The following is a 27,496-nucleotide window of genomic DNA, read 5'->3' as shown; positions in this document are numbered from 1 at the left end:
AATTTTCATACCATGCTGTTCTCCCGCCGTGGTCTGCTCACCAGTCAGTTGTTACTATTATATCTAGTACAGGTAATTTATTAACATGTATTCTTCTGACGAAGAAATCTTTGAACAATATGAAGAAATTACACTAAGAAGAAGTATTTTTCATGACAGACATGAACTGTTTTTTAATGTGTAATGAAAGTGAGTTTGTAAAAGGATTTAGGTTATGTAAGGACTCGTGTTTTTTAATTGTCAATTATTGAGGAAAGCATTTGTAGACAAACAAATGGAAACCACACTCTCTCTCCCATGAACCATCTTCTAATAACACTTCGGTTTTACGCTACCGGGTGTTTTCAGATTGTTTTGGGCGACTTGGTAGCAGTTCTCAAATCAACCATCTGCAGAGTGGTTAGGCACGTGATGCACGAGATTGCTCTGCTCTGATATAGATGTTGATTCCCATAGGGAACATCCAGTAACGGACCATTTATATTTGGTATTGCTATGCTCGCCGAAACTTTGATCCAACACCCCACTAGTGACAGAAAACGTCTGGAAACGCAAAGAGAATTTTCTTCCATGTCAGGGTTTCCAAGAGTGATTGGCTGTTTAGACTGTACTCACATTACCATCATATCACCAAGTGGAAATGATGCAGAACTGTACTGTAATAGAAAAGATTCCTTTTCTATAAATATACAGGCAGTCTGTACACCTTCATTAAAGTTCTATAAGCTATAAGATTATCAGATCACATAACATTTTAAAAGTCAAAACATGTCTACACCCTGTAGTGGTGGATTGAAGTACGAGAAAACTAGAAATAAATCTATTTTTAAAATATTTTGGAACGTTCAAGCCCAGATTTCATTAATATTATTAATATTATGAAAGAATGTGTTAAAACTTTATTTATCTTGCTACCACTTCCATAAAATGTGTATTTATGAGTGCAGCTCTGACTGCATTTCTCTCATTTCCTCTTCCTCCTGCTGGTAGTTCATCCTCATCTGCATCTGGGTAGATTCTTGCAATTGTATCTTCATAGAGAGGTTGGTGGATCATTTTCTCTCCAGAGGGATCTACACATGACAGCACCATGTTTTTAATGAATAGGCTGCATGCTCAGTTTGTCAATAAAGAAATGGGCAATGGAATCCTTTTAGGTGATGGAGGTTATCCATGCTCAAATTTTCTATTGACACCCTTAGCAAATCCCAGAACTGAACCAGAGATGATGTACAATTCTACTCTCGTATACACTCGAAACTGCATTGACCAAGCATTTGGAGTGGTAAAAAGAAGGTTCCCATGCTTGTCGTAGGTCTTCGGTTCAGACTGGGAAGGCAAAGATCTAGCACGTTAGAATGCATTACTGCATGTTTTGCCCTCTCCCTCTGGAGAGAAAATGATCCACCAACCTCTCTATGAAGATACAATTGCAAGAATCTACCCAGATGCAGATGAGGATGAACTACCAGCAGGAGGAAGAGGAAATGAGAGAAATGCAGTCAGAGCTGCACTCATAAATACACATTTTATGGAAGTGGTAGCAAGATAAATAAAGTTTTAACACATTCTTTCATTGAAATGGAAATTATTTATTACTTTATTTATTTAAAATGGCTCTCTTTATTTCCAATTTTACTTTTGCCACCTGAAGATTTGTCCGTAAAATATCCATCTCTAACTCATGCTTTTCCAATATGAGTTGGCGTCTGAAATCATTGACATCTGTTTTGCTGGCAGTGTAGTCGACTAGTCTGTCCCTCTTTTTGTGCCTTACATGGTCCTGCATGTATCCCTCAACTATATTAAGTAAGAGGGCTCTATCATTTAAAGAAAACTTTGGCCTTCGCACTTTCTTAGTGGGGATATCACTCATAATGTCAAAATAATGTTGAAAATTAATTCAATCACTTCAAAATCCACTCTTTTTCAACTTTCCCAAACACAATCAGGATCAGCTGTTCCCTGATTCACTGCCACTTTGATGTCTCTGCTAGACACCATCCTTAACAAATCAACACGGCAGTGGTCACTAATTATGTTGTTGCCAGATATATTTCCTTCTCGGATCTTCAATTAGTAAATTGGAGAAACCTGACCAGGGTTTAGGTTTTCTGCAACATACTCTGAAACTGAAGTTGATTGGCAATCAGATGATCTGCCATCAAGGACTGATTTCGTGGACCTTTCTGCAATTGGGCAAAATTATTGCAATTAAGTAAGAATGGGATACACTTCAAGATATGGCAGAGTGCATCATTGATTTCAGAGGTTAGTTTTATATTTTCTCGTGTTTGGTTAAATTTCAGAAATGCTATTATCATGTCAGTTTATAGCGAGGAGGTTATCATTTCTCAACTGGCGCTGGAAATATGTTTCCTTGATACATATAGTATGGTTAAGTTAGGTTAGGTGACGCTGTTCGAATAATAAAACTGACACATTTGCTACAAAATGTGATCTATCATCTTTGGCACAGTATTGTTTTCTCACTATGTGCACTTGCAAGCTCTCTTGTTGACATTCAAAGGCGATTTTGGAGTCGATTAGTAATACTCGTCAACTACTGTTCCGTAAAGAAAATCACAAATGAAAACATGTTTTCGTAATAAATACACAATTAGCATGGTCAATAGCAGTTGTTAACTCATTAGAAATAAAGGTTAAGTATATGATCACTTAATTTTAATACTCTACACAGAAATTAAGTAAGATGCGATACACCTCAAGATATGGAAGAGTGCATCACTGATTTCTGAGGTTAGATTATATTTTCTCGCGTTTGGTTAAATTTTGGCAAGGCTATTCCCATCAAAATTTATAGCGGCAAGGTTATCACTTTTCTACTAGCGCTTGATATATGTTTTCATGGTACATACGTGGTTAAGTGACGCTGTTTGAATATGACGGCCGACTGGATCCCTCTCTGTGCTGGAGCTAGCTAGAGTGACGCATCAAGTCGGCCGTGGAATAAGAAAACTCAAGCGTTTGCCCAAAATGCGATCTTTGTTATCGTTTTCTCGCTATGTGCACTTGCGAGCTCTCGTCGATATTCGATGGTGATTTCCGTGGTTTCCCATTTTCACATCATACAAATGCTGGGGCTGAAACTTACTTAATGCCACAGCCGCTTCCCTCCTACTCCTAGGCCTTTCCTAACCCATCGTCGTGATAAGACATATCTGTGTCAGTGAGACATAAAAAAAAAAAAAAAAACGATGGCGAAGTCGATTAGCAATACCCGTTAACTGCTGTTCAGTAATGACAATTAGAAATGAAAGAGGAGAACATGTTTTTGTAAAAAATTCGTAAATAATGTGGTCGATAGCAGTTGTTAACTCATTAGAAATACAGACTAAGTAAACGATCGCTGAATTTTAATACTCTCTACTGAACTTAAGTAAGAATGTAATTCACCTCAAGATATGGCAGAGCGGATCACTGATTTCGGAGGTTACTTTATATCTTCTCGCATCTGGTTAAATCCCATGTAAATTTATAGTGAGAATGTTATAATTTTTCTACTGGCACTTGGAATATGTTTTCATGATACATATGGTATGGTTAAGTTAGGTTAGGTGACACTGTCTGAAAAAGAAAACTGAAACATTTGCAAAAAATGCGATTGATCACCTTCCGTATCGTACTGTTTTCTTGCTATGTACTGTACACTGGCAAACTCTCTCGTTGAAATTCAAAGGCGATGTCGGATTCGATTAGTAATACTAATACCTGTTGACTGCTGTTCCCTAAAAGAAAATTTAAAATGAAAAAGGATAACGTGTTTTCGTAATAAAGCGTAAATAACGTGGCCGATAGTAGTTGTTAACTCTTAGAAATAAAGGCTGAAGTAAACGATTGCTTAATTTTAATATTATATACTGAAATTTAGTAGCCCGCCTGGTGGCCATGATTGTTAAGGTGCTGAAGTCTAAACGGTCTGACACCGAGGTTAGCCGGTTCGAGTCCCGTTGGTCAAAAAAAAATTTCACCATCAGAATGTTGACCGGCAGGAGAGGCAAGGTGGAGGTATACAATTTCTAATCACTAGATTGCGTGCCAAAAGCCTGGATTAAATTCCAAACCTCTCCACAGTGCTCGTATGGAGGGAGGGCATATGACACTGTTGATGGTGATTCGTTCGTCGGATGGAGACGTTAAGCCTTGAGCAGACCCCTTGGTGCTATTCGACAGGAGTAGGCTATGTGCTGGCACCGGGTTTCACCCGCTCCCTACTATCATATAGCACGTCATTCATTTCATCTCATTAACTCCTTTAATGAGGTTGACGTCACGAAGGGCATCCGGTTATAAAAATCCGCCACAACAGATTCATCTCACCTCATACCCGACCCCTTAGGGAAATGGGACAAGGGTTGGACAAACATATACTGAAATTAAGTAAGAATGTGCTACTTCTCAAAATATGGCAGAGTACAACACTGATTGAGAGAATAGTTTATATTTTCTAACGTGTAGTTAAATTTGGAAAGGCTGTTTCCATGTAAATTTGTAATGAGAAGGTTATCATTTCTATACGTGCGCTTGAAATATGTTTTCATGATACATATACAGTTAGGTTAGGTGACACTGTTTGAAGAAGAAAACTGGAACGTTTGCCACAGAGGCTTCTGGAGTGGTATTAAATTTTTTTCAGAATGAAATTAAACATACACTTTCACATACTATCAGATTTTGAAAAAAACAAAAAGTAAGCAGTAGTGTGGAAATCATCCACGAAAATGCAAGTTTTGAACAAACTGATACCCATGTCATCCTGATTTGAATGTGTATGGCGATTTTCCCAACTTTTACCAAAAATCTGATATAATGACAGTCCGTTATAGCGAGCCTTTTTTTGCCGGCATGAATTCTCGCTATAGCGGACTTCTACTGTAAATTCATTCCTCTTCATTCAATTTTCACAGTTGCTTCCTCAAACCATTTTTATATACTGTATATCTCTCCAGATCACAAATCGGCGTAAAGGACTGAGTACTTGCAACCTCATCATCATCATCATCAGGGCACGGATGTTTAACTCTCTTGGTGCCAGGCGGTAGTGCAAGCATCCGCGCTTTAAATTGCCAGAGCCGATCTGGTCGGCCGATAACAATCCAGTCAGAAGTTGCCAGAGCCGATTACATCGGCCGGCTTAAAATTCTGTCATGTACGTAATTTTGAGGCAACCTATAGTGACGTGCATAATTTTGTTACAACCTGTAGTAAAGGGGCTACACGTTATTGTGTGCCTGGCCTTGCTTTGGCAGTTCTAAGAGGGTGTTATACCTTTCACAAGAGTCGTTTCCTGTGTTTAAAAATACCGCTAACCGGTCAGTAAGAGGCTCCTTGCAGTGAGTGGATTTGTGACAGGAAAATGGCATGTTTTTCACGTGATAATTTTTCAGCAGGTATTGATGTCAATAAATTAATGCAGTATTTAGAACAGTGCGAAGTTAACGCTGATGATTTATCGGATAGCGATAGGGAATTTAGTTCAAAGAGTAGCGACGAAATTATACCGGACACATCCGCGGAATTACCGCAGCTAAAGAAGAGATGTTTAATTGTGTCTTAACAGCACTAAAGCTACTCTGAATATGGTGGTAGATGAAACTAGTGATAACGAATATGATGATGATAATGTCTCTGGATAACATTTTGTGGAAATTTGTTCCAATGAACCCGACAATATTCCTCAACCTCTTGTCTCCTTCAAGGAAGTTCTTGGACCTAAACATGCCCTACCGTCTGATTCTCCGCCCATATTACATTTCAATTTACTTTTCACTTACTCTCTGCTAAACCTTATAGTCACATATAGTCTTCTATCATTACCTAAATGCCGGTCTCCGCGGGCCAAGTGTAGCGTGCCTGCCGCACACCCGGAGGTCATGGATTCGATTCCCGCCCAGGTCAAGAATTTTCGCCTGGTCTTGAGGGTTGGTTCGAGGTTCACTCAATCTAAGTGACCCTAAGTGATTGCAATTGAGGAGATATCTGAGGGTGAGATGGCGACCCCGGTCTGGAAAACCAAGAATAATTACTGAGAGAATCCGTCTCACTGACCATGATTCACCTCGTAAACTGCAGGTACCGAACTGAACAGCGGTCGCTTAGTAGGTCAAAGTAAATCACGGCTTTAGTGCCATACATTTCTTAATTTCGTAAATTCTGTTGTATTGTAAAATTATTTTTCTAATATATACTACAACCGAAAACGAGAAACTATTTTATATGAAAACAAAAACTATAATATCAACTACTATTATTTACTTATTTAATAATACATAATTATTTTAATACTGTGTTGTCCGCACATAGAAAATTTGTTGTCAGTATTTGCCAAACATCGATACATACACGCGAATTTTATCGGTGAGTAAAATTATCTTGTTTTTATTAGGGACATATGTTAGAATTTTTATTTTTACGTTTTTATTTTTCTCGTTCAAATTAGTTATTCTATAGAATTGTATTTAGAAATACATTATACATAATTACGTATATTTTTTGTATCGTAAATTATTTTTTCAAAGTAGATATTGAGAGAGAAAGTGCGAAAATATTTTTCTCTTCCTAAAAATAAGCGTTTTCGACAACTATAAATCAACAATAAAACGTCTTTGACTCTTTATATCACTCCAAACCAGTTTCTTATTCTGCGTAGTCGATATGTAGAAAATTTCAGGCCGGTATTTGCTATACACCGGTAGATATACGCGAATTTTAAAATACATGTATTTTCACTGAAAACGGCCTGGCACTTTACAGTAGTAGAGTGGAGGCGGAGCTCTGGCCTCTTCCAGCTGATGGGGAGCGGCCGACCAGATCGGCTCTTGGCTCCAAGAGGGTTAAGACCTAAAAGTAGCCCAAATAAGCAAGCAAATATGACCTCAAAAGTGACAAAATATGACCTCAAACGTGGAGAAATATGACGTAAAAATGACAAAATATAACTGGAAATGATTAATCTAAATATGGACATTTTTTAATAAATTATAAACCAAAAGGTCCAGTTCCCTTGATACATATTTGTTAACTTAATTCTTTATTCTTATTTTCATATTAAGTTTCTGAATATACATGTTTAACAGTTATTCACAGTCTATTGTCCTTGATTCACTTATCGAACATTTGTGAATACATAGCTATAAGATTATCAGATCACATAACATTTTAAAAGTCAAAACATGTCTACACCCTGTAGTGGTGGATTGAAGTACGAGAAAACTAGAAATAAATCTATTTTTAAAATATTTTGGAACGTTCAAGCCCAGATTTCATTAATATTATTAAATGAGTTAAAGTTTAAACTGAGCACTGCGAAACGAATTAAGTAGATGTCTTTCAATACATTATGGTAGGGCGGCAGGGCCTATAGTGCAAACTGACATTTTCATTCTTCTCCGCGGGTGGAATTGAAGTGTATGACAAGATTCATCTTCAAATCATCAGGTGTGAAAAAGACCTCCTTTCTATGTCACAAGGTGCATATTTAAATCATGTAAAAGGTGCAAAAGGTGTAAAAGGCCTTCATTCTATACAAACGGTATTCCACTTGTATTAACTGCAGATGTGATACCGAGAAACAGTTTTGTGAACACAAGTTCGCATTCGATAAGTTGAAGATGATATTTGCACAGCTACAGCTGTCATCAGACTGGCGAAATATGACAGAAATATGATGTTTCTATGAAAATAGGTAAAAATATGACCTTATGACAAAAAATAGCCAAAATATGCATTTCTATGACAAATAAAAATCACTTAATTGTGACGATAATCACCTGAATTGCACCAAAAATCCAATCAGGCAAGAAAATAGATACAAAGAAAAAATATGACTTTTCCTAAACATCCGAGCCCTAATCATCATCATCATCATCCTCCTCAATGTCCCACTCCAGTTGCCCGGGTGTGGTTAACAAGCCTCCTCCACTCCATTCCGTCCTTCCACTTTTCCTGCTCCATTACTTCTGCCACATCCAATCCAGCTTCTCTAATGTCCTTCCAAATCTGATCCATCCACCTTCTTCTCAGTCTTCCAACTGGCCTCTTTCCCTTAACCTCTCTCTCCAATTACCTTCTTGTTACCCATTTCTTTCTCATTCTTTTTACATGTCCAAACCATCTCAGTCTTGCTTTCTGTATCTTCTGTACTAACGGTTTTATCGTTAGCTCTTCTCTGGTTTTAATATTTTGGATTTTATCTCTTCTTGTCTTTTTAACCGATGTTCTTAAAAATTTCATTTCTACTGCTGGGATCTTACTACCTTATCTCTTACTAGTTACCAGCATTTCTAGTCTGTATGCTACAATTGGTATGAAATACTGTTTATATAATGTTAATTTTGTTCTCTTGGGTACTTTTTCATCCCATAAAATCTCTTTGACTTGATAATAAACCTATTTACCATAATACATCATCATAAATAGAACAATTGCGCATTTCCAACTGGTTTCCATTTTTAACTATTCTGTTTAGGGATGCCATCTGTCCTCTTTTTCCCAGACATGTTCTCTTTTTAACAGCACAAAAAGTGTCCAGATGGATTTTTTAATAACTTGACATGCCTTTTTTTCTTGGGGGTTTAAAAAATTGATTTAAACTTTGTGTGGTATTTAGTTATCAACTTCACCACCACATTTAAATGGGCAGCACTTTATTTTACAACTACTGTTTGCTTCCATTTTCTTTTTAGCTCAGCGTTGTTCAGACATTGTGTCTGTGCATAAATTGAGTTCTGAAAGTTTTATCAAGTATTATTTTGCTGTAAATACGAAAGAATATGCTGAAACGAAAGTGCTTGTACAACGATCTGTTGATAAAAAAGTATAAAGCCTTGAAGAAAGGTCGAAATGACTCAGAAGCTAAAAGTTTTACCTGCCCTCATGGAACATACATCTCAGTTACTACAAAAAGGTATGAAATCAATATCTGTTCTCTATCTCTATCTTTCTCTATCTTTTTGCTCTGTTCACAGAAGCGTTAATCTTATCCTTCCATTAGCTCACTACCAGCCTGATTACTACGGCCACTCCTCATAACACTGGAATTGACTATCACCTGAAATAAAAGCCTTACCTCTAACGCAGTTTACAAAATACATTTTTAAAAATATGGTAAATCTATGTGTGTTCATCAATACGATAGAAAGTGAGTATAAGTGTTATCAAGTGAATGAGTTACTGCACAAGTGTAAATACTGTATGTGAATAATGTAATTATTGTAAATATTACCTTTGTGGGTCTGTGAAGCATTTAATGTACAAAGGGGTTTGCCCTCTTTCACTAGACCATCCGTAAATTATGTATGATTTGTTGTAAATTATTATTATTATTATTATTATTAAATAAATAATCAATAATAATATGACCTCACAAAAATGTTTCAAAATTAGGTTAGATGTAAATATATTACTACGTACCAAAGGAGGATGGTATATTACAACGATGGAGCTAAACAAGCTTTCCATTTATAGTCAATGTGAAATAAACATAATATAAAAAAGAATCACTACAAACTGTTACATCACTCTTCAAGGACAAATGTGTCACTAGGCTTATGTCCACCTCTGCAGTGTAATGGTTAGGATTAATAGCTGTCGTCCCCAACAGCCACTGTTTGATTCTTGGTACTGCCAGAAATTTAAGACTGGCCGAGGGCTGGTGTGTAGTTAAAACAAGAAATGGTACGCACAGCTCACCTCCATTGGGGGTGTGCATGAAGAGAGTTGAATCACCTCAGAATGGGAACACATACAGTAAAAGTCCGCTATAGCGAATACGGCACATAAAGAGAACCCCGTTATAACAACAGCTTTTGTCTGTCCCTTCAAAAATCCTATATTAAACTGTGTATTATCCTTCGGTTACAGTGAGTGCCTATAGCCGATGCATTCATTATTATGAGCGAGTAAGTGTAAGCTTTTTCTCCGTTACAGACATTTATGCACCCAGCGATTATATTGCATGTGATCGATCATCTTCGGTGTTGTTTCCTCGTTATGTCCACTAGCGAGCTCTCTCATCGACATTCGAAAGCGATGTCCGAGTTGATTAGTAATACCCCTTGACCACAGTTTCATAAAGAAAAATGGAAATGAAAGAGGAAAACATGTTTTCATAATAAATGCGAAAATAATGTGTCTGACAGCAGTTGTTAACTCTTAAAAATAAAAGCTGAAGGAAACGATTGCTTAATTTTAATGCTAAATACCACAATTAAGTAAGAATGGGATACATCTCAAGATATGGTAGAGTGCATCAATGATTTCAGAGGTAAGTTTTTTATCTTCTTGCACCTGGTTAAATTTTGGAAAGGCTATTATCATATAAATTTATAGTGAGAAGGTTATCATTTCTCTACTGATGCTTGAAAGATGATACATATAGTACGGTTAAGTTAGGTGACCCTGTTTGAATAAGAAAAATGAAATATTTGCCACAAAATGCGATCAATCATCTTCGGTACAGTATAGTTTTCTTGCTATGTGCACTTACAAGCTCTCTTGTTGACATTTGAAGGCGATGTTGGAATTGATTAGTAATACCCGTAACTACTGTTCCGTAAAGACAATTAGAAATAAAAGAGGAGAACATGTTTTCATAACAAATATGTAAATAACATCATCAATAGCAGTTGTTAACTCATTAGAAATAAAGGCTGAAGTAAACGATCGCTTAATTTTAATATTATATGCTGAAAAGTAGTAAGAATGTGTTACACCACATCACTGATTTCAGAGGATAGTTTATATTTTCTCATGTTTAAGTAAATTTCGGAAAGGCTGTTCCCATGTAAATTTGTAGTGAGGTTATCATTTCTCTACGTGCGCTTGAAATATGTTTTCATGATACATATACAGTTAGGTTTGGTGACACTGTTTGAAGAAGAAAATTGGAATGTTTGCTACAGAGGCCTCTGGCGTGACAATTTTTTCAGAATGAAATTAAAGATACTCTTTCACGCAGTATCGGATTTCGAAAATAACAAACAAGTAAGTCATAGTGTGGATATCAGCCGCGAAAACACAACTTTTGAACAAACTGATTGCCGTTTCATACCGATTTTAATGCGTATGGGGTTTTTCCCGACTTTTACAAAAAATCGAATATAAGGACAATACGTTATAGCAAATAAATTTTTCTCCGTTATGAATTCTCACTATAACGGACTTCTACTGCATTTACATTTACATAGTAGGCTTATTTGTCATTTTTGAAAGTGAGGATGATTATGTGTCACTGGACTCCACTGAAGTTTCAAAACTTTTCTAAAGTTTATCATTCTTCTTCTCAGAACTTTCACTTCTCTTCTTTCCACAGATACAGCAGCATTTATAGAATTTATTATGTTATTTTTTTAAACTAGTTCAGTTAAACTGAAAAAATTCCTTTTCAATTTGAGTGGATGTCAACTTACAAATTTGTATCCTTGGTATCAAAGACAGCAATCAGTTGACAAAGATCACGTAGAAAGGTGGTAGCTAAGTTGCAGCGATTGGTCTGGTTGTGAGCAAGTTTTGTAGGAGACATGAGGCACATCCACATAGGGTTAGATAAACGTGGTGCCGAAAACAAGTCGTAAAGCCACTGCAAGAAGAGATATTCAATAAATAGCATGAATGGACTATAGATAAAATTATAATAACAAAAGCAAAATATGTATATTCTCAAGTACCTGATATTTTTATGTATGCCACACAACCTACTACATTTTTTAGGATTTTTACTACAGGAATATAAAAATTAGCTATTTTTATTTGCTCAGTGATTAGACATAAGTACAAAGGAATAATTATGGAAAGAGTACTAGAAAGAAGAATATTAGAGAGCTAGCAAGCAAAATAGGATGGTCTGAAATTCAAATCAGACAAGGATGGAATTGGGTACTGTACAGCATACAGAGGTGCAAGAATTAATACATGTCAATAGTGTTGTCTGGAAAATGTTTTAGGGAAAAATGCAAAAACAACTTTATGCCTTGAATGAGCAGAATGTACAGAATATCTGTACTGTATCACATTTTCATACTTATAAAATGAGTACAGTAAAGCAATTATGAAAGGACACTAGTGATGAGAAAGAGAAGAAGCAATAACATGAAAAAAGGAGCAAGGAATCTACTATGGAAAAAATATATACTAAGGAAGGCTAATGAAATAAAGAACAAGATACCTTATGCACCTATTATGACATGCAGCTAAGATCTAGCGAGTAATGAAGAAGTATAGGTATCAAATACAAGCAGTAGCAAGGTATTTTTTTGATAAGAAAGATAGAAGACATGGAGAAACGGGGTACGAAATAAAAGCATACAGAAGATGAAGATTAAATGGAGACAAACCTATCTGACCTAACTACAGAAAAATAGTGCAGTGCATTCTGAAACAAAGGTCCAGCTTAGATTTTCAACTCAAACATTAACTAGTCAGTATTTGATTAATTTATCGCATTTTCTTGCATAATTAAAACACTTTTTTGACGAAAAATACAGCAAAAAACTTTGGATGCATAAATTATTTAAGGAATTCAGATATTTAAAAAAGATTTACAATTCATTTACTTTTAAAAGATAAATCAAATATAATATACACTCAATTGGTTCAACTCATTTGTGGTTATCATCATTTACATATAATTTACAAAGTTTATTCAACCTATTCAATACTGTACAGTAATTCCAATATTTATAAATACATTACAATATATTATCAAGGTACTAGTTTTGACCCTATATGAGTCATCATCAGCCTAATTAAGATACACTTATGGATGTGCCGAAGTCCTAAGACAGAATTACATTGTGGAAATAAGATTTCAAGGAATGAACTGTGTATGTGATGCGATAATGTACATATAAAATGATGGATTGATGAACTGTTATAGATAAAATAATGTTGTACGTATCAATGACAAATAAAATTTTTAGGATTTATGTCAATGACAATTACACTGTAAGAACAGTTAACATACAATTATTACAATAATGATTGAAATATGCCCTTGTTAGTGAATACTCTAAAATTGCACTTTAAAAACGTAACATGCCGGATGAATGCAAAGCCTAGATGTTTCTATTAAGTTCTAGAATTCCGAGTGCATCTTCAGGTGGAGAATTGAAAGTTGAACATCGGCACAGAGGCAATCTGTCTTGCTAGAGGTCCAATATTTCTGATACAGAAATTAAATGTAGATAAAACTATATGACATTCTTATAATATAATGAATTCTTGCTGTAGTGTGAGGAATATTCCTCAGAAATATTGGACCTCAAGCAAGACAGATTGCCTCTGTGCCAATGTTCAACATTCAATTCTCCACCTGAAGATGCACTCAGAATTCTAGAACTTAATAGAAGCATCTTTTTTTTTTGCTAGGGGCTTTACGTCGCACCGACACAGATAGGTCTTATGGCGACGATGGGATAGGAAAGGCCTAGGAGTTGGAAGGAAGCGGCCGTGGCCTTAATTAAGGTACAGCCCCAGCATTTGCCTGGTGTGAAAATGGGAAACCACGGAAAACCATTTTCAGGGCTGCCGATAGTGGGATTCGAACCTACTATCTCCCGGATACAAGCTCACAGCCGCGCGCCTCTACGCGCACGGCCAACTCGCCCGGTAATAGAAGCATCTGGACTTTACATTCATCCAGCATATTACGTTTTTAAAGTGCAATTTTAGAGTATTCACTAACAAGGGCATATTTTAATCATTATTGTAATAATTGTATGATAACTATTCTTACAGTCTAATTGTAACTAACGTAAATCCTAAAAATTTTATTTGTCACTGATAAGTACATTATTTTATCTATAACAGTTCATCAATCCACCATTTTATATGTACATTATCGCATCACATACACAGTTCATTCCTTTAAATCTTTTTTCCACAATGTAATTCTGTCTTAGGACTTTGGCAAATCCATAAGTGTATCTTAGTTAGCCTGATGATGACCCATATAAGGTCAAAACTAGTACCTTGATAATATATTGTAATGTATTTATAAACATTGCAATTACTGTACAGTATTGAGTAGGTGGAATAAATTTTGTACATTATATGTAATCTTAATTCAATACAGAACCAATAATGAAATTTATAACCTTAAATATCGTCATTTGGCATAAAATTCTGGCATGAGATTTTTCTGAAAAGTCAAATAGGGTACATCAGTTAAGTTGGACACATGGGTTTGAAGTACCGACACTGGAAAATATTCTTCCCATTACGAGCTGACAATACGACCTGAAGTGAAATAAACATGAACTAATAAAAGTAAATTTCGTGTAAGTACATAATAATGACACATTCACGACTAAGTATTTTTTTCCCCACCTTGTCGATATATTTTCTCATGCGTATTTTGTTTTTAATGTTGTCATTTAATCTTCTTATGCTATTTTTTTGGATACTTTTTCTCAAAGCATTGATACTTTGTCAATATATGAATTTTTCATCTAAACAGTGTTATGTGGCTGAAGATATGAATAATATACAAAACATGTACCACTTTTAACCAATAAGTTGCCATAAGCAACAAATGTACAAATGTATCGACAAGGTGGAAAACAAAAAATACCTCGTTGTGAATCTGTTAAAGTGCGATACGGACCATGAAGTTTATTTTATGTAATTATAATGACATATCAGTTAAAAAAAAAAAAGAAAACTGTCCAACATGAGAAGGACCGAGCATCGAAGGAGGCACCATGCTAGATTTCCCCAAACTGTTCATATACAATCTTGTATGAGTGACGTGTCCATCCACCCTTTTTCTTGGATACGAACGTAGATCCCTCGCGGAAATCTTACTTTAGGCATTGTTTTTCATTTTAGAACAACGTAAGGCGGAAGCTTTCTGCCATGACCTGTTACGGAAAGCATTGCAGTACATAGTTGTGTTTCGCTTCTGGTAAAGCATACAATAACACTCGATGTCCCTTTCTTATCGATTGTTCGACTTTATGGCATATGCATGGAAACGATTGGCGTCTGACCTGCAGTTCCTATTTGAGAGACCGAATATTCCTTCACTTTACGCTTCTCAATCACAAAACGATGAAAATCAACTACGTTTCGGTTGTAATCATTCAGCATGTTTTGGCATAATGTTGTTCTTCATCGAAGAGAAAGTCCATTTCTCTTCATAAAAGTAATCATCCAGCCTCGGCTAACCTTCAAATCCAAGACACTGATTCCATGTGCAGCAGCTATTTCTCGTCCTTTTAAAATACAGCATTTCGAGAGAAACGGCACATCCAACGTTGCGTAACGAAATCATATATTTAAGCAGATCCTCCTTTACATGTGGAAATGTGCCGCTGTTTGGTCTGCAAAAAGCTTTGTGCAAGACTTGTTGGTCGCTTGAAGTGCACTTCTCTGTTACCGCGGTACCACACATTGCATACGGGCAATGATTACTTGCGGCCTGCTGCCCCATTCCCATATGCTTTGGCGTAACTAATCACTGCGAGTTTATATGATGCAGTATTACTTAAATACTTGCCCACTGTGGACAAACAAACAATTCTGAGATGACAGGAAACATATGTCCCGTACCCAAAACACTTGTAAAATATGTTTGTACCAGACTGGAATAGAGCGTCACTAATCATTTCAACGTTGATTCTCTCACTGAACTAGTGCAGTGGTATTTCCTACCAGCTGATAAAGCACATTGCCCAGTATTTGGAATGGCCAGTATCACAATAGGAAGGCTGCTACCTGAGTAGTTGACATCTTTATTTCAAAATGCATCCAGTGCGGTGTGATGGATGTTTGAAGAAGTGGGTGCATCATATACGTGAACATTTCTTTTTTTCCACTTTGGAACCAAAAATACTGGGATATGTAAATTATGAAAGGGCGTTAATTATGCGAGAAAATATGGTACATACCTCTTGCACTTCTTGATAGCCTTCCATCATGATATGTACAAACATATCTTTTCTGATATATGCATGCTCCACTGTCCACCGCAGTCTTTCTACAATACTTTCAATTACAGCCATGTGCTCGAAGAAAAACAGCTCCATCTCTCTGCAATAAGAAGACAGTTATTACTATTTACAAAATATGAACAACATACTTACTGTAAAAAAAAAAAAAAGTTTACAAATTTTGTAATGATACAATGCACACATTAAAGATAACCACTTATCCATTTCAGGATGCTTTCTTCATTTTGACATTTCATGATCCTACCACTACCCAAATACTTCTTATTCCTTGCTCAGCTGGGTATCCTTCATATTTTGATGAACATAGGATTGAAATTATTAACTGATTACTTAAGTTAACCATCCTAAGAAGGAATCTAAAAAGCTACTCTTGCCTAGGATGGGAGAGATTTAGATAACCACAATACGAAAATACTAACACATAGCCCAATTTTTTACTTTTCTTCAAATTTAAAATGTTTATTTTCAAACGTTGAGGGAAAAAAAAAGTTATTTTTATTAAATTAATGTACTGCATATTATCTTGATAATTCACTTTGGTCTGAAAGGTTTCAAAGAAATCCTCCAAATCAAGTGCATTAATGTATTTTCCTAAATTTGAATACTAGAGCATTCATATTCTTCTACCACTATGCAAATACTGAGACATTTAGGTGCAATGGTGAGCTTGAATGAAAGACATACTGCAGAAAAAAAGAAAGAAGAGAAAAAAAAAGGGGGGAAAAATCCTTGAATAGGATTAATTTGAACATTTTCAGCCTATATGTATCCCTATTTTAACTATATATTAATCCTGACCTATGCTTCAGCAGCCTGGACATTCACTAAGCGGAACCAAAGTAAGATACAAGCAGCTGAAATGAGGTTCTTGAGGAGCATACAGGGAAAGACGAGAGAGAATATGAAATGAGGATATAAGGAGAAGCATGGGAGTGTGTAAACTTCAAGAAGAGATTGATATAGCAAAGCTAAAATGGTTTGAACACATGATGAGAACGCCAGGAGAGAGAATACCAAAGAGAACCTTCATGGATACAGAGACTGGATAGAGGCCTAGGGGATGGCCTAGAATGAGATGGAGGAGGTCTGTTGTGGACTGTATTGCAAACAGAGGAGTCAATAGCAATAAAGTACTAGAAGAGGAATGGTGGAAAGATCGAGTAAGGTGGAGGACTTTGGTACAATACCCTGCCCAAAGAGAATCTGGAAAAGGGAATGGATGAAGAAGAAAGAAGAAGAAGGATTAATTAACATAATATAGGATTAATGTATAGTAAAAAATGGGCATATATATTATAACCTTCCAATGACTGTCAGATTGGAGTTAGTGAAGACATTGGAAGTTTATGGTGAAATCAACATCAATGAAATCGTGTGTCCGATTACTATACGTCCAGGTGTGTCAGAAACCCAAATAACTCGCTCAACTATATGAACAACAGGCAACGGATTGAAGGTATCAGCAAAAATGATAAGCTCTGAACCCCGTGGTATCTCGTTAAATTATGGTGGACAATAAGATGTCGTGGCACATAATACAAAATTAAGTAAATATTGCAGTTTCCTCAAGTAAAGTTTGTTAAATGTAAATAAATGGCAAGAATATCAATGATAGAAATGTATCGGAGGCCATGGAATGAGTTGAATTAATTGGGCTAAGATCAATCAGTATATGATGGCCATACCCTGCTTATCTAGTCTGATACGATTCGATGATCGAGACTGGTGATGAAATTGTTGATTGATAACCAAAATATTATGTGGCAGATTGTTAAACGAATTCCTTTGCCGACGTAAATGATCATGCAAGAGTGCTCCGTATTAAGAAGTCAGGTGTTCGATTGTCAAAACATATGGAAGCTAGGAAATATGGAGAAGTCTCCTAAAAGCAAACCGTCTGTTATTGTTGTAATCTGAAATTAGATTTTGTTTTCAAAATAAGAGGAGTCTACAATTCTGTTGAAAGCTTAGAGAGGATTAGAGTTGTTGCACACGTAGCGAAAGAGATCAGACGAGAAGCTAGATCACAATACAGTATTGACAGATTGTAATAAGAATAACCTTTGTATAACAAGATACGTATCTTGTTTTCTCAGAATATTGAGGCAAGTGTCGTATACGAATATTGTAAATAATATTAATGCATGTAACCTTATTCTAACAGATAATTATAAGTTGCAGGTAACATGAAGCCAAAAACCACTGGATACGATTATGAGATGTTTATGAATCCCAGCATGTCCAGTTAAATTACAATAGGATCTCAACAGATCTGACGAGAACTGGGATGGACACCAATGGTTAAAGCATAAAGGCTGGAGGATGAGAGGTGTCTTCCTCACGAAGCCAATGAAGGATGAGTACTCAAAGTCAATGTCTTATTATCCCGCTATGTAGCCGCTTTTAAAAGTAGAATAGTATGTTTTTCTTTATGTCAATTTGTGACATGCCAAATTATACAACTTGAAGGCAACCGTCCTACTTGTCAATCATTGCCTTACGATGGATAAGAGTGTTGTAAATTGTATCATAAATGATCCTGAATTGTGATATATCGTACACTATGTCGTGTGAATCTAAGCGATCGCTAGCAAGGTTATACAGGTAGACTCAGGCATGGATAACATTCGTGTTGAGATAGTGTTAATTTGAAGATATTTTAGTCCAATTCGTGTTTCGAATATATATTAGAAGGAACCGATAATCATAATGTGCATAATTTAGAGTCATCAGCGATCATATTCTTATGTTGAGCTCAGTGTTCGGGAATGTAACTGTGATGTTGTTATGATAATATTGCGTTAATATGTTGATGAGATGAGTAGTCTTCGTAACGTGAAGTGCCTGAGTATATTTTCCTAATGAAATGAGAATTCTTTGAGCATGACATACGTGTGATGTGATGAAATGTTTATTATGATAGGATTGTCGAAATATGTAAATGGTAGATATTATATGAATTGTCGTGAATGTGCCATTGGGATTATGCATTTTATAGAATGATGCGATGTAGAGGTCCTGATGAGATTTATTGTGGTAGGAATTGAATTAGTCACGCGTGTGGATTCAATATTGCTATAATGAATGGTAATCACATAGGCATAAGGTGGTATTTACAATGATATTTCAAGGTATTTCGAGAACACTGATACTATGATCGTCTAAATTATATTAATTAAATACAGTATAGATAGTTGCGCACAATATTGGATTGACATAAGATCTTCACGAATTAATACTACTACATAGTTCAGAACCATGTCACAAAAGGGTGTGTGTGATCTTCATTTATATATGGTGAGTAAATTAATTCCTCTTGCTAGCTGAATTTCTTTTATAGACCACTGAGTTGACGCTTAGAGCTGATGAGTCATCGTAGTTTTGAAACCATTGTAGTTGGTGATGATCATGTTTTCAAATGTCCATTATTTAGGTGCAGATGCCCGTGGAACTCAGAAGAGATCAAGTTCATTTCTTATTTGCTCAATGTTATTGATTGATGGATTATGATGTTGTCTGATGTTATTTGATCATTTTCTTGACCTGTATGATTATCATGAACATGGATCACCGGTGCGTTCAAGTTGTTGGATAGATTTTCAACAAATTAAGCGATGATGCAAGTACAGGACATCTAAAATGCATACAGTACAGCAATCCAATGAATAAAGCATTTGCACAGGGGAGCCAGCATAGATTTCTCCTCATCTCTGAATTATATATCTTATTTTTTCTTTCATTGCTTGAGGTTATGTTTGTCAGTGAGTTATCCAAGTGCACCTTGTTGGATACAGTTTGGAAATAGTTCTTTTCCATGGCATTTGAAAGGTTTAAACTGCATTAATGACTCAAACAACAAACTGTGAATCAAGGTTAATTGCATGCAGTACTGGTAACGGGTCTTAGAATATTTTGTGACGCGGCAAGGGTTGGCTTTTCTGAATTATGAGTTGGTGGTTAATTCGAAGTCCAATTTTTGCGTCCCAGCGACTTAGAATTAACGAGCTTTTACTGTACTAGGCGTATGAAAAGACTAGAGTTTCAACGTGAACTTGAAGACACACATTTGACACTCCCTTTTCATTGGCTGAGCTGCGATTCACCACACGAAGAATAAGAATGCAGCTGGAGTGGATGAGTTGAGAACAGAACAAATAAAATATTTTGGACCTGAAACATTGAAATGGATCCTTAACTTCATGAAAAACTGCATCACCACTTGCCAGATTCCAAGGATGTGGAGGTAAGCTCATATTGTAGCTATTTTAAAGCCTGGCAGGAGCCAAATGAACCTAAGAACTTCCGACCTGTTTCTCAATAGTGCCATCTTTTCAAAATCCTTGAATGAATGGTACTGAACTGTATTTCACTTCTTGTAGATGAAGCTCTCATACCTGAACAAGCAGGATTTAGGCCTGGAAGATCATGCTGTGGACAAGTTCACAATCTGACACAACATATAGAGGATGGCTACGAGCAGGGACAAGTGACTGGCGTTGCCTTCATAGACCTTAACGCAGCTTATGATACCAGTAATCATAAGAAATTGGTGTATAAAGTGTATCAAATAACAAGAAACTATGGTTGTACAACATTTGTTGAATGCATTCTTCCAAATCGACACTTCTACGTCTCTCTTCAAAATAACAACAGCCGTTGGAGAACTCAAAAGAATGGATTACCCCAAGGAAGTGTTCTTGCACCATTGCTTTGTAACATCTACCCTAATGACCAATCAATTCCTGCCGAAGTCAAGCAGTTTATCTACGCTGATGACACAGCAGTGGCAGCACAGGCGAACATATTTGAAGAGGTTGAAGAAAAGCTGGCAAAATCTTTCTACATACTACGAGAACTATCATTTGAGACCCAACCCCTGCAAAACTCAAGTTTGTGCCTTTCATCTACGTATCAAAGAAGCCAGCACAAAAATATGCGTGGAATGGAGAGTGAACAACATTGTCAGAATACCAACAAAAAGCGTGCGCTAGGAAAAATATTATTAGAAAACTAACAGGCACATCTTGGGTTGCATACCCTCATGTCCTGTGCATATCTGCTCTGGCCCTCTGCATATCAGCTGCAGAATATGCATCACCCGTATGGAGAAACTCTACCCAAGCTAAACAAGTAGATATTGCTGTGAACGAAACTGGTCACATAATTGCAGGGTGTCTGAGACCAACTCTAACAGAAAGTATCTATCCTATCGCAGGAATTGCCCCTTCTCACATAAGAAGGGAAGTAGCAGCGGAAGTTGAACGTCGGAAGCAATCAACCGATCCATGTCACCCCATTTATGGCCATAAAATGCAGCCCATTAGACTCAGGTCAAGGAAGAGTTTTATTAAGATATATGTCAGAAAAACAAAGGTGTGAACTGTGGCTACAACAAGTACGTAATCCATTCCTGAGTTTGAAGGAAGAACCTTCTGCAGGTTTTTGCCTTTCGTATCCCGCCTGGAAGACCGTTAATTGACTGCGGACAGGTGTTTCAAAGTGCAAGTCTAACCTAGTTAAGTGGGGCAATGTACAAGGAGACATGACCTGTGATTTTGGACTACTACAGGATGAAGAACACCTTGTGTTTGTCAGTATTTACCATCACCGTGCACAAAGGAAGATGTTTTGTAGGCCAATGATAAAGCTATCCTTGTAGCTGAATATTGGAGAAACATTATTTAGCAGTATATCTGGACACAGAAAATAAATTTTAAAAAAATCAAATATGCACCACACTAGGTTTTTCACACGATTATATTCCTAATCCAGATATAGGCTACTGTTTCACATGGCAAAACTTCACTGTACCACTCAACAAAAAATAAATTTCTACCTTCTGAATAGAATGCGAAATACAAGAACAAATACGCTCACTGTGTTATTCAGCAATCTCGCTGCTAACCAGCAAGCAAAACTGAACATTCCTGAGGCTAACGGCTTGCTCTCCGAAGGTGCAACTTATCCTATGAAGTTCAGGTATTCAAGGCCTTTTCCGTAATCACGCAACTATGGCGACAGCTCTTACCCGAGTTGGAAATCACGTTTGTTTCACAAGGGATGACTAGTAACATTTTCAGGACTAGAAAAAATGTGATCATACCAAGTGGTAATAGCGAAAATTTGTGATGCAATAAGCAAGGTAGATATAGATTTAATAAGATGAGAATCGAGACTTCGAATTTATGATGTGCTAAGAGGGAAAACATGTTAATGAGTAACACACTAACGAGGTTTCACTCTATTAACCCGTGAATTGGGTTCTCAGTGACTCATTCTGTCACCGTTTGCCTGCGCGTTCTCATGTTAAGTGTAGCCCTGGTTGCAAGGCTTTGAAAGCCGTACTAGTAGACAAGTGTGTGAAGTGCCGGTATTTCCTGGCAACACTCCCAAGTGATAACTTACAGCCTTACATATTTCAAATAAGAACTCATAATATGTCACTGGTGAATAAATTGTATGTTGTCTCACAACCATGTTGTCAAATTACCGATATTATTTATTTATACATTGTGCGACATCTTGCAAATGTTGCTAAACTGCCCATAAGCCATACACTTATTTAAACTGTGCATTCATATGCAAATAACATTGTAGTTCTGTTTACCTGTTATATGACTTGATGAACAAACTTTAAACATGCGGCGATTATGCAATAAAATTTTAAAATCCAGTTTCTGTATTGAAAATAAAGATGTGATGATTACATGGTGGCGACGATTATGTGGTGAAATATGGTAAATAAACATTCTTTCAATTTCATAAAATGACAAAGTTAATATTGAACATTTTATCAAAAATAAAAATAGCTACTCTGATAATAATTGTAAATAATAATGATAGCCTGTTTTAGGGAACACTTACTTTTCTTCCGCTGGTGTGAGGTTGATGATCACAGTGAGGCCTAGCTGAGTCTTCCTACGGCCATTGTTTCCAGCCTCATCTGTACAGAAACTTCCAGATGAACTCCCCATACCCAACTCAAGAGAGGTGTTTCTGTTCCTCAACCACCGTCGCTGCAAGCTTGCTAGGCTACCACCAGAGTGACAGCTTGCACTTCCCAGGACAGAACCAGAGCCTAGTCATGACAGACAGCACAAGATAACTTTCAGCATAATACAATATTTGGAAGAAAGAAAAAAAAAGAAGAAAAAAAAACCACCATAAAAGGTGTACTCAAACGAATATTGCAGTTTTAAAGGTGTATAATTTATCTTACTTAAGTGAATGGAGGGGAGTGATATTTGGCCCTACCTGGCCGAAGCTGGAAAATGAGAACTGATGTTAATGATGATGAATTTCTCTAACCTATAGTATATAATAATAAACTGTGCATGGGCTGAAAGACTAACTGTACGAGTTTTCACAACACACACTACAAGTGCTCAACCTTACGTGGTTCACACTTTTATTTTGGAACTGATTTCCCTGACTTTCCATGACTGAAAAGACAATACTTCCCTGACTCTCGATTCATTAAATGACAGGAAGGATATCAATCATTTTCTTATTTTCTTTTTAAATCAGCCTCCACCATCCCCAAAGCCATCCATCGCTCACCTTTTTATTCTTACAATACTCTTTGATTATGTACATAATAAAATTTTTCAAATTGACTACAATATCATACTCAGTCTAGAGCTTTATGATGATGATGATGATGATGATGCTTATTGTTTTAAGGGGTCTAACATCGAAGGTCATCGGCCCCTAATGAAATGAGATGGACGACATGATATATATTTAAAAGTTTAAAATGTATCTAATGACAAGAATTTAAAAAATGGTGATGAGAAAATGAGTATGAGATTAAAACAATCAGTGGATCTAATTCGCAATGCCTTATTTTCTAATAAGAGAAAATATAGGAAGAAGAAGGGATAAGGCATTGCCTGGTAGTGCAGATATATATATATATATATATATATATACATAATTTACATTAGACGTTAAAATAACACATTAAAATACGCAACACAAACTAAAATGAAGTCAATGGGATAAAAGCGCAATTGACACAAATACGCTAGGACAAAGGACATCATTAAACACGATAAAACAGACCACTATCCCTAATAAAGCGGATGACGAGGTCTGCTGACTGCTCGTCATCTCGCAATATAAGGGAGATGGTACTTGGGAGATTAAGACCACGGCGAAGATCGACCAGGTCCATACACTCCGTAAGGATGTGTACCACGGTAAGATGGTCGCCACAGGTACACACCGGAGGGGGTTCTCCTTTCAAAAGATGGGAGTGAGTCAGGATACCATGGCCGATCCGAAGACTACATAATACCACGGCTTCCCTCCGCAAAGCCCGAAGGGAAGTCCTCCATACCTTCGTTGTTCCTTTTATCACTCTTAGCTTATTGTGAAGTGGAATAGCCTGCCACTCCATCTCTAGTGCTTTAAAATAATCAACTAACAATATTAATGATATAAATATTTTAAGATATGCTAAAAATTAATACAGTATGTCATAACATAAATATGTAAATTTGTACCATTACACCTCTAGTAAATTGAAATATGTTTCAGATAATATTATAAACTGTCTTTTTTGGACACTGTGATTGGTTGGATGTCAAAATGGTCAAATGTTGATTTTGTCCATTCTAAATACATGTACTGTAAATCAACAAGGCTATGCTTGTTTTGCCTTCCCCAACAATAGTAGTTTTGATATGATGTTTCCTTCTTCCAAAATTTTGTGCAGCGAACACGACTTCTAGGCTATAAAGAGCTATAAATTGTACGTGTAAACATTCTATACTATTATTTAACAAACTTAGAATATATTTAAGTTATGCTGGCTATTTTCGTCGGAAGGCAGTATTTCTAAACATCAAAAGACAATAAATACCGAACACGACTTTTAGCCCTACGGTACATATCAAAGTCCATTTTAGTTACTCATATCACGTCATTCATTACATCTCATTAATTCCTCTGGTGAGGACATCAGGAAGGGCATATGGCTGTAAAAACTCGCTACGAAGATCCGTCTTACTTCATACACGACCCCGTAGGAAAAAAAAAAGGGATAAGGGTATCGTGTTATATAATTAAATATTGATACAAAAGAACTTAATGGCCAGTCATTTGTCTCTGTCAGTTCAGCAGTAGGCCTACCACACAGTAAACCTGATCACTGCTTTCATTTGAATTACCGCCTTGCGCCACCAACCCCTTAAGGATGGAGAAGACTATATCGGATTTGGTGGATAGTCGCTTAAAAGACAAGAACGAATTTGAACACTCAAAAATACATACATATAACCAAATATACAAACATAGAATCAAACAAGCATATTAACTATATTGCAAAGCACAATATAAACTCCTTACTGAAAACCGGAAAGCTCAAGAATTTCACAGATGAATTAAATAGGCAAAATATTCTTGTGATAAGGCTCCAAGAAATGAGAAAGTTAACAGAAGATCCATTTGAATCTCAAGTTTATAGAGTGTACAATGGGAAGCCAGGCCAAAGGGTTATGAAACATTGCCCCAAATTTGGTACAGGATTTATAGTAAATTTTAAAATAATAAATTCCATGATTGATTTTAAAGCCATCTCACCGAGAATTGCAATTCTAACTTTACAAACCACAAATAAACTTTACACCATCGTAACTGCTCATGCCCCTACCAATGAAAAAAATTTCCTAACAAAAATTCTGTACGAAGTTGATAATTTCTGAGATCTCCTCGATCAGACAATGGAAGAAATGAATATGAATAACATCAAGATTCCTATAGGGGACTTTAACGCTCAACTGAGTAAGGAAAAGAAGTATTGAGATGTAGTAAGAAAGTGGGTTCCTCATAAATATACCAACAGAAATGGCCAAAGACTCATAGAAATTTGCAGAACCCATGGACTAATCTCCAAATCTATATATTTTAAAAGAAAACCACACAAACTTAAAACTTGGAAACATCCTGATTGGACAAAAAGAGAATGGCAGCTAGACCACGTATTTATGGACAAGTTCTTTCACAAGGAAGTTCACAATGTCAAAGTTCTAAGTGGAACGGACACTGGTTCAGATCATTACTTAATTAAAACCAAGATTACTCCATTAAGAAGAAAAAGACAAAACAGAGTTGGAGAGGAAAGAGCATACGACCCTCATCAGTTAATCCAAAATGCCCAGTATCGGAAAGAACAGGAACTGCAAGGCTAACAGATAATTTAAATGACCTAATACAAATTCTTAAACAGAATGCAGAAGATCTAGCTCCATTAAATCCAAGGAAAAGACATGCCTGATGAACCTCTGATTGTGATTGTGATAGAATGCATGAAGAAAGACATCAAGCTTGGTTGGGTAGTATGTGAAAGTCATGTCTGTGTGTAATGATTCCCTAGAGTCTGCTAATGCAGTATGTGAAGATGAATCATCCTGATTTTGATCAGTGATGCATTTGAATATTTCAAACAAGTAAGACACACAATGTCTAAATCCCAATTATATACTTTGTGATCTATTTTTTGTTCCTTTTCTTTTATTTTAGGTTTAGAGAATCACTTTGTAAATGAAAATAGGAATAAAAGTTGTACAGAAAGGAATGTTACTAATTTTATAACATTTCAACTAATTGGTGGGGAGGAGTTGGATGCAATAACAGCGTAAGTAGACTTACGTTATTTTCAGAAACAGAAGCTTGAAGTTTATAAATGTTCCGAGTTAAAATTAAAATTAGTAATCAACCTGAATTTCATTTAAGGACAGTTAAAAGAGCCAGGAAATGTATTTCCCAAAGAATTTTATTGATCTATTAGCTAATAAGAAAGACAGAGTTATTTGAAATTTCTTTTTATACGCTGTTATTGCATGAAGAGCAGGAATATTATATTTTGCCATACACCAGTATTGATCAGGGAGTTAGGAAAGCATGATCGCCCACTATAGAGGAACAAAAGTGGCAGTTTATCCCACATCAGTTCTCCAAAATGTCTAAACTTACTAAAATTAAGAACAAATTCTTGTCAACTAAGAAAAGTAAAACCATTAAGTTTATTCTTTATTTAACATTCACCTTTTTCGTTCTTTTTAGGTCGAGAGAATTTTGTCACAGTGCTCTCTCCAACTATGGTATTAGGTTACCAGTGCACTAGTTCAGTAAGTAAATCAATGCAGAAGTGGCTAGTGGCTAGTGTTTTGGGTGCGGAACATGTGCTTTCTGTGACCTCAAAATTGTTTATCTAATGTACAATGAGTAATACGGCATCATATAAACTCGCAGTGATCAGTTACGCCGAAACATACGGGAATAAGGCAACGGGCCGCAAGTATTCAGTGTCCAAATGCAATGTGCGCTACTGGCAGAAACAGAAAATTGCACTTCAAGCGACCAACAAGTCCCGCAAAGCATTTCGCGGACCAAAAATTGGCAAGTGTCCGCAAATAGAGAAGGATCTACTCAAATATGTGATTTCATTATGCAATAATGGACACGCTGTTTCTCACAAAATGCTGTATATAAAGGACGAGAAATAGCTGCTGCACATGGAA

At 36.3% G+C, this 27,496-nt stretch overlaps 1 protein-coding gene across 1 annotated transcript in view; it reads right to left on the bottom strand.

The window, feature by feature from the left end:
- LOC136857028 (folliculin-interacting protein 2) overlaps positions 1-27,496 on the bottom strand; it is a 79,262-nt gene that overhangs the window by 36,609 nt on the left and 15,157 nt on the right. The window contains exons 6-8 of the mRNA XM_067135374.2: positions 22,836-23,049; positions 15,909-16,050; positions 11,430-11,599 (exon numbers count right to left, since the gene is read on the bottom strand). Coding sequence (XP_066991475.2) covers positions 11,430-11,599; positions 15,909-16,050; positions 22,836-23,049 — 526 coding nt within the window. The remainder of the gene's footprint in view (positions 1-11,429; positions 11,600-15,908; positions 16,051-22,835; positions 23,050-27,496) is intronic.

The sequence above is a fragment of the Anabrus simplex genome, chromosome 1 (genome assembly GCF_040414725.1).
Source record: "Anabrus simplex isolate iqAnaSimp1 chromosome 1, ASM4041472v1, whole genome shotgun sequence".
Lineage (NCBI taxonomy): Eukaryota > Metazoa > Arthropoda > Insecta > Orthoptera > Tettigoniidae > Anabrus > Anabrus simplex.
This window is presented reverse-complemented; position numbering and strand designations above follow the sequence as displayed.